Source organism: Mus caroli, chromosome 7 (assembly GCF_900094665.2).
Source record: "Mus caroli chromosome 7, CAROLI_EIJ_v1.1, whole genome shotgun sequence".
Taxonomy (NCBI): Eukaryota; Metazoa; Chordata; class Mammalia; order Rodentia; family Muridae; genus Mus; species Mus caroli.
The window spans coordinates 46,860,497-46,869,089 of NC_034576.1; the positions used below are offsets into that span (position 1 = coordinate 46,860,497).

Here is an 8,593-nt window from a genome sequence, read left to right on the forward strand (position 1 = left end):
TTTTTCTTTTTTTTTTTTGAGACAGGGTCTCACTACGTAGCCTTGGCTGTCCTGGAACTCATTATGTAGACCTGCCTGGTCTCAAACTCACAGACATCTGCCTGCCTCTGTCATCCAAGTGCTGGGACTAAAGGCGTGTGCTAGCACTGCTGGTATATATGTATGGGGTGTTTTACCTGCATGTGTGTCTGTGTGTGCAGTACCTACTGAGGCCAGATGGTGTCCCCTGGAACTGAAGTTGCAGATGGCTGTGAGCTGCCATTCGATACTGGGAATCAAAGCCAGATTCTGGAAGAGCTGCCAGTGGACTTACCTACTACACTATCCCTCTAGACCCTACAGGGTTTCTATGTGTAGTCACCTTGGTCCTGGAACTGGCTCTGTAAACAAGGCTGGCCTTGTACTCATAGATCTGCCTGTCTCTGCCTCAGTGCTGTGATTAAATGTGTGCACCACCACTACTTGGCTCAGGCCCTACTTCTCATTTTAAGTTGTTCGAGCTGGTTTTGAACTTACTCTATAACACAAGGTGGTTTTTAAAAATTGTTATTAATATATTTATTACATATATGTATGCATATGTGTGGGTGCAAATACCATGGTATGCTCGTAGCAGTCAGAGGACAGCTGTAGGAGTCGGTTTTCTCCTTCCACCATGTGATTCCAGGATCTGAACCCATGTCAGGTTGGCAGCAAGTGTCTCTACCTCCTGAGCTATCCAGTCAGGCCCAGGCTGACTGTGGACTTTAAGTCCTCCTGTCTCAGACTCTGGAATAGCTGGCATGACAGGCCTGAGCTCTAGTCAGGGTTCTGTTTGCATTTCTTGCCTGACTTGTATCAAGCCACAAAGACAGCTGTCCTCATCTGTGAGGACAGCCCTGACCTGCCAGAGGTACCATCTTACCCGGCTGTTCTCTAGGGTCCTACAGTGTGGTACCTATCTTCTCTTCCTTCCCCAAACCCAACAGAAATTCTCTTTGCCAATCCTTCAAAACTGCCCTAAAGCCTGACCAATCCCTTTATTTTGTTTGGATTATTCATGTGTACGATATGTATGTAAATGTGCATGCCCTTGGAGACCATAAGAGGGTGTGAAGTCCCATAGAGCTAGAGTTATAGGCATTTCTAAGCCAATTGATGTGGGAACCAAACGTTGGTTCTCTGCAAGTATTTTTAACTGCTGAGCCACCTCTCCAGCCTCCTTGGGGTTGGTTTCTGTTTTGTTTTGTTTTGTTTCTTGAGCCAAGTCTTGCTATGGCGCCCAGACTGTCCTTAAACTCACCATCCTGGTGCTGTGGCCTTCCAAATGCTACTCTGACAGTGTGCAACTCCAGCCCCTTGCTTCTGCTCCCATCTGAGCAGTCCTGTTCTCACACTTGCCCTAGAGGTCTGTGCTACCTTTGCTTTGGTTCCCCACTGCCATCCTAACTTCTCACTGAAGATAGAGCAATCATTCAACAGTTTAGACTTTCTCCTTGACACATGGTCTTGTCTAAGCTAATCTGAGACTCACCTGCCTGCCCCTGCCAGCCCCACCATGCCTGGTTCTAGAGGAATCCAGTAAGCCACCTCCTGCCTCTGCTCAAAAGCATCCTATAGCTCTTAGTTTAGCCACAGAAAAAAAAAAGGTACAGTGATACTCGGAGCCCTTCAGCCTCTGTGTCTCCTCGGTCCTCACTCAGGTACAATGCTTGCACGTACTTGGCCTAAGCATGCTCCAACTGCAACACCTCTGAACACTTACCTCCCTGCATGGACCCTGCTCCTCTCACACCCAGGACTTACAACCTTTCCAGTCCTGATACTGTCCACAGGGCCAGCCACTGGCACACCAGCCTGTGTGCCCTTCTGCTACCCTATCTCTCTTAAGGAACAGATGCCCAAACAACATGAAGTTTTGGGTTTTTTTTTTTTTTTTTTGTCTTTGTGGTGCTAGGGATAGAACCCAGGACCTTGTTCACCCTAGGTAGATGCTCTATCATCAAGCTATGCCCTCAGCCCTTCACTGAGAGATGCTGGGCACAGATGCTCTAATGCTGGACACCAGCCCCAGCGCCAAGGCTAGCAATTCTACAGAGCTGTAAGCCTAGTACCTCAAATAGGGACTGTTATACAGGAGGAATCAAACAGTATTCATCATATAAACAGGTCATCTTATCTCTGCGGGTGACATCCTATTAGAAATGGAGGTAGCCAAAGGGACTAAGTGGGGTGCAGAGGGTCATCCATCCGTAGTTAACAGAGATAAAGCACACCCATTTTTAACAGGTACCCATGCCAAAGTCTACAACCCTTCCTAGCTCCGCCTCTTTTCACCGGGTCTGAAGCATCTCTCATGTAAGTGAGCACACAGCTTCCCACTGTCCTTTCACTCACACCTACTGAGCTCAACATCCGCCCCCCCCACGCCGCCCCCGAGCAGCTTGCAGGAGTCATTCTTTAGATGTTAGCCAATGCCAACAGCAGCTACTAGGACCTGGCCTAGGACCTCACCCCACATCAGCCCAGCCACCCCTCATTATGAAGCCATCAGCAGCAGCCTCTCCTGACAGGAATAAACTGAGAGGTGAGGTCCCTTGTTCAAGGTCACCCATTGACAGAGTTCTGTAACACAAAGCCAGCTCTGGCTGACCACATCTACTCATGGACCCTCTGAAGGCTCCTGACAGCTCCATACAGAGCATGAGCTCCCTGGAGTTGTGAGCTGACCAGCAGCCAGGCCAGGCCATCGTTACAACCCTTCCTAGAAGAGACCATGGTCCTCATATTGCTGTAATAAGCCAAAAAAGGCTTGGATCCAGGCCTGCCTTGTTCCCTTCCTCAGGGTACAAACTTCCCCTCCCCCAGCTTGTAGAGCTCTTCCCACAGAACATTTAGATACCTTGCTTCCATCATAAACACGCACTCTGTGATACCTTCCCAGGGCCTGCTGGTATCTTAGGTTCCCCAAGACTTTATAGTCCCTTATTTTTTACATGTAGCCTCTTCAATGCTGTCCTTGTTTGGGGGTGGGGGGTTAGGGGGACATTGGCTTTTTCAGACAGGGTCTCTCTGTGTAACCCTGGCTGTCATGGACTCACAGAGATCAGCCTACCTGTGTCTCAGAGGTACTAGGATTAAAGGCCTGCACAAGCACACCTGGTGCCTTCCATGTCTTTTACACAATCTTCCATGTAGAGTCTTTTCATTCATCATCCTCTGGTTGTCTGTCCCTCACCTCTTCATCTCTGGTCCTTCTGCTGTCCCCCAACCTTATCATCTCTAGTTTCTCTACTATGTCCTCACCTTATCATCTCTGGGCCCTATGGTGTTGTTCCCACCTTATCATCTCTGCTTCCTCTGCAGTTTCCCCACTTCCATCATTGATCCTTCTGCTGTCCCCCACCTTATCTTCTCTATCCTTCTGCTGTCACCCCATTTCTATATCTGATTCCTCTGGTATCTCCCCACTTCATCATCTCTGGTTACCCTGATCCCCCCCTCCCACTTTATCATCTCGAGTCCCTCTGCTGTCTTCCCACTTTATTATATCTGGTCTTTCTGCTGTCCCCAATTTTATCATCTCTGGTTCCTGGGCAGTTCCCCAACTTCTGGCCCCTGGCCCTAGGTAATTGCCCGCCTCCCATCTCTTCTGCGTCCCTGATTTCCTCCATCTAGGCTCAGGATGGCACTGAATGACCTACCTAACCCGTTGCCCTATTCCCTCCACCTCCTCCCGCCACGTCCGCCCGCGCCATCCTGGTCCTTCCCGGGAGGACACCCCCGCGCTTCCCTGCTCCCTCCGCCCGGTCGCCGCGTGACCCCCGGGCCCCGGTCATGAGCTCACAGTTCCGGATGTCGGAGATGAACACGGCGAGCCCACGCATGCCATCGCCTTTGGATACAGCCGGCATGATGGCGGAGGGCTCGGCTCCAAGCCTGGCCGAACGGGCGCGGGGCTGGCTGGCGGCACCGGGCGGAAAGGACCCCAGACGGCGCCGAGGAGCCGGCCGGGGGAGGGCGGGCTAGCGGCGGGCTGGCTGCAGGCCGACGCCCCGCCTCAGACCCGCCCCTACGGATTGTCATCCGGGAACGTACGCCACTTGTTAGCTGAGAGCCCTGCCGCTCACAATAGAACGCCCGCCCTCCTCTCTCTCTGATTGGCTAAATAGTAAAGACACCAGGTGATGATTGGTGCAATACCGGGCTATTTCCGTTCGGAGCAGGGAGGCAGGGGGCGTTGCCTTAGAGACAGGGGGGGAGTTCGATGACACACTCTGGGACCGCCCCCTGAACGGCTGAGACCAACGCTAATTGGATGGACCACCCGCTCCGCGCCAGTAGGGCGGGATGTAAGAGGCCGAAGGAGGCGGAACTTCGGGAAAAGAAGACCAATGGGTGAGGAGATTGCTCTTCGCAAGGCTCTGCCGATTCGCCGGAAGCGTCATACTTCCGCCCTCGAAGGGGCGGTTGTGGGGGGCGGGCAAAAGGGCGACGATCCGTAGAGAAGGAAGGAGAAAGAAGGCCTGTCAGTCAGCTGAGCTGCGATAGGTGGAGCGATGCCTGCAATTCCCTGCTGCAGAGAGGGGCTGGGCGAGGCGATAGACCGTGAGGTGTCCACTACGCAGGCGCCTCCCTCTTCCCAGTTGGTCTCCACTCCCGCGCCCCGGCCTCGGGAGCATTCCCATCCCTAAAAACATCGCCTAGAAATTTGACTTGTCTGCAAACCTGTTATCCATGAGAGGAGAGACTGCCGGTCAAGGCTTGTTACCATAGACACTGAGGTCCAAAGAGATTGAGTGGCTTCCCCAAGACTGCAGCTCAAAAATGGAAAACTGGGATTACTATTTTGGTTTTTAAACATTTTTCAATATAGGTTACTCTTTTTTCCTCCCTAAACCCCAGTACCGAAGACAATCTGCCTATAATGGTCATAAGATCAAAATTGCTTCCTCCATCAGTTCTGGAGAACCACCCAAGGAAAAGCCAGTTAAAGCCACAGCTGAGGACTGGGTCAGTTTGTTTTGCTTCCGACTCCCTAGGTTCTTTGGTTCACGGGTTGCAGGGAAGTCAAAGCCCCCCAGAACACCAATGCCCGGAGCTATTGAGAAATTTGGGGCAAAGGGACTTGGGAGAGTCCATGTCTATTTATCCCCATGAACAAAACGGTACCCCTGACAGGCTTTTCTAATTTGACACCCCCAGAATGGGTCTAAAAGGTAGGTATGTCCTGGGACCTAGGAAGAGGCAACACTGAGTCCTTGTGAATAGAAGGCAGTGTTCTGTGAGTTTGAGGCCAGCCTGATCTATGTAAACAGCTCCAGGATAGCCAGGACTACATGGAGAGTCCCTGTCTCAAAAACAGGAAAGGTTAAGGTTGTAACGTTTAATCCCCCAGTGAGAGAATGGGTGTATGTGTGGCTCAGAGTTAGAGCCTCTGCCTAGAACTCCCCAGTGGGGCTGGGACCTGTTTCAGTGGACGAGTACTTGACTGTTACATCAAATGCTGAGTTCAATCCTGAGCACTGAAAAAAAAAAAATCACAAAAGCAGACGTCTATTTCCTAAAGAGTTTCTAATTATTAGAGACATCATAAAATACTTAAGGATACAGCTTGCAAGTGATGTTTGGACTAATTGTCCATGGAGGGATGTGAAGAGGAGACATAAAATATAGCAAGAATATTTACAAAGTCTGTCTCTAATTAGCCTAGCAGAACATCTCTTCCTATTCTCTGCTTCTCTGCTCCTGTAGCCTGGTAAGGACAAGAGGAGTTACTGAGCTCTGGGTGAAAAGAAAGGCCTTTAATTCCAGGCCCCTCACACACAGACAGGAACCTCATTGTTCCCCTACATGTCCGGGCTGTTTGTGTAGCTGTTGTTCTGATATTGCTTTGAGACAGAGACACACTATATATACCAGACTGGCCTGGAATCACAGAGATTCTCCCACCTCTGACTCCATACGGTTAGGATTAATGGTGTGTGCCACTATGCCCAGTTCACAGGCTTTTGGCTTTGTTTTTTTTTTTTTTATTTTAAGGTTTATTGTTTTATATACACAGCATTCTGCCTACAGGTATGCCTGCAGGCCAGAAGAGGGCACCAGATCTCACGATGGATGAGAATTGAACTGGGAATTGAACTCAGGACCTCTGTTAGAGCAGACAGTGCTCTTAACCTCCGAGCCATCTCTCCAGCCCTCACAGGTTTAAGTCCAGACCTAAAGCAAACGCTTTCTGAAATGCAGCAAGTATCAGGGGAAGGAACTCAGACTGCCTTCTGCCAAACCCAGCAGTGTCATCTGTGGGAAGCACAGCTTAGAGTAAGCATTGGAGAAACCAGACCTGTTTTCTTCAACAAACGGAAAGGAATGGTTTCTGGGTACTTGGTCCCTCCAATCTCTTGAGTTTTATCTATCAGTGGCTAGAACACATCCCTATGAAAGAGACCCCATGGACTTTGCCTCTTCCACAGTCAGAGTCTGTCACAGATCCTTCCTCTAGGAGGTATCTGTCTTTGGCTACTTTGTAAGTTCTTCTTTCTTCCACCCTTCTCCACCACTTTTCTGACCACAAGACGAGAGAAAAAAAGGATAAAGAGGAAAGGAAAAGATTCCTGAATAAAGTTAGGGATAGGAAAGGGGGCAGAAGTTTCTTGAAGCAAGTTTGATTTTCGCCATCAGGATATTTAACTTCATCTTCTTGTTTCTTCTTTGCACCCGACTACTTAACAAAGCATGACGAACAACAACAACCAACAACCCCCCAACCACCCACACCAGCTCTCAGGCCCTAGCATTTATCTACCCTCTAAAAAGTCCCCAGAATTCCATACATCATGCACTCACATTAACAGCACGAGGCAAATCATAGTCAGCTGCTGTGGACAATGTGAAGCAGTCCATATCCCACACCCAGCATTAAAACAAAAAAATTAATTCTTATATTTCTGTTTTGTTTTGTTTTGTTTTTTAAGAAACCAAAGTTCCAAAATTCTCTCCACATTTCTCCCTTTCTGCTTTAATCTATGAATTAGGCTGTGTGTAACAGGTAACTTTAATCAGAGATGTTTTCAACGAAACAAGCACTTTTCAAAGCAGTGGCCAAGGTTTTCAGGAACCTCTCCTGCTCAGCTGTAGTCTTTGTCAGTTTTGATGGTGTCCAGAGCTTTTCATTGACTCTGGATACAAACATTCTGCATCCCAAAGGCAAAGCTTCCAGTCTGATGTTGACACATCCTTAGAGTATATAGACTGATCTAATTCCAGCTCTTCTATAGCCCAGAGTCCTCATGGCTGCTGTTATTCCTTGCTCATTAACACTCAGGAAATTTAAAGTTAACACAGCACTATTTAATCTATCCCTATCCCTAGGAATCTTTTTTTTTTTTTTTTTTTTTGGTTTTTCGAGACAGGGTTTCTCTGTATAGCCCTGGCTGTCCTGGACCTCACTTTGTAGACCAGGCTGGCCTCGAACTCAGAAATCTGCCTGCCTCTGCCTCCCGAGTGCTGGGATTAAAGGCGTGCGCCACCACTGCCCGGCCCCTAGGAATCTTTATTCTTCCTTTTTCTTTTGTAAGCATTTCTTTTAAGGTATGATTAGAACTTTCTACAGCTGGGCTGGAGAGATGGCTCAGTGGTTAAGAGCACTGACTGCTATTCTGAAGGTACTGAGTTCAAATCCCAGCAACCACGTGATGGCTCACACCCATCCAAAATGAGATCTGATTCCCTCTTCTGGGGTGTCTGAAGACAGCTACAGTGTACTTACATATAATAAATAATTAAAAAAAAAAGAACTTTCTACAACTGCTTGCCCTGTAGGATTATGTGGTATACCTGCAGTGTGCTTTATATTATAATATGCAAAAAATGACTTCACCTTACTGGAAACAGATGCATGGCATGGCCACTCTTAATTTGCACAGGTATGCCCATAAGTAGCCATTGCTTCCAGGACAGTTACAGAAAAAGCCTTTGCAGAACCCAAAGCAGCCGCCGATGAAATCCCGAGTATGTATCAATGGTGTGGTTGTTCAAACTTTAGTTTTCCAAATTCTGCAAAATAAAACACAACCATCTTGTAGATTTCATTTCTTTTGGTACCCCTACGGTTACCATGGTGGTTTTCATAAAAATTTGAGGCTTTTTTGTTGTTGTTTTGTTGTTGTTGTTGTTTTTGTTTTTTCGAGACAGGGTTTCTCTGTGTAGCCCTGGCTGTCCTAGAACTCATTCTGTAGACCAGGCTGGCCTCAAACTCAGAAATCTGCCTGCCTCTGCCTCCTAAGTGCTGGGACTAAAGGCGTGCTCCACCACCACCCGGCAAATTTGAAGCTTTTAATACATTTCCTATTAATAATTAGCCAATCTCTTCACTTCCTTGTGCTAATAGAACTGGCAAGCATGTATGAAACTGAATATGGGTGATATGTAATGGATAGTTTCAATTTCTGATTGCTTATCGTAGCAGGGTAGATAGAATAAGACTATGTCAATTGTTGGGAACAGACCTGGCAGAAATTGTAATACCTGCTGAGATTATGTGACTATGGATAACCAATGAAAATTGGTGCTGGGTGGTGGTGGCGCATGCCTTTAGTCCCAGCACTTGGGA

General features: G+C 48.2%; 2 protein-coding genes across 3 annotated transcripts in view; one reads left to right on the forward strand and one right to left on the reverse strand.

Moving 5' to 3' along the window:
- The window catches only part of Ap2a1 (adaptor related protein complex 2 subunit alpha 1), a 30,090-nt gene extending 26,053 nt beyond the window's left edge, over positions 1 to 4,037 (reverse strand). For both annotated transcript variants that reach the window (XM_021166121.2, XM_021166122.2), the window contains exon 1: positions 3,827 to 4,037. In XM_021166121.2, coding sequence (XP_021021780.1) covers positions 3,827 to 3,893 — 67 coding nt within the window. In that variant the 5' untranslated portion in view covers positions 3,894 to 4,037. The remainder of the gene's footprint in view (positions 1 to 3,826) is intronic.
- A 168-nt stretch (positions 4,038 to 4,205) lies between these two features.
- Tsks (testis specific serine kinase substrate) overlaps positions 4,206 to 8,593 on the forward strand; it is a 29,649-nt gene continuing 25,261 nt past the window's right edge. Inside the window, exon 1 of the mRNA XM_021167446.2 lies at positions 4,206 to 4,377. Coding sequence (XP_021023105.1) covers positions 4,298 to 4,377 — 80 coding nt within the window. The 5' untranslated portion in view covers positions 4,206 to 4,297. The remainder of the gene's footprint in view (positions 4,378 to 8,593) is intronic.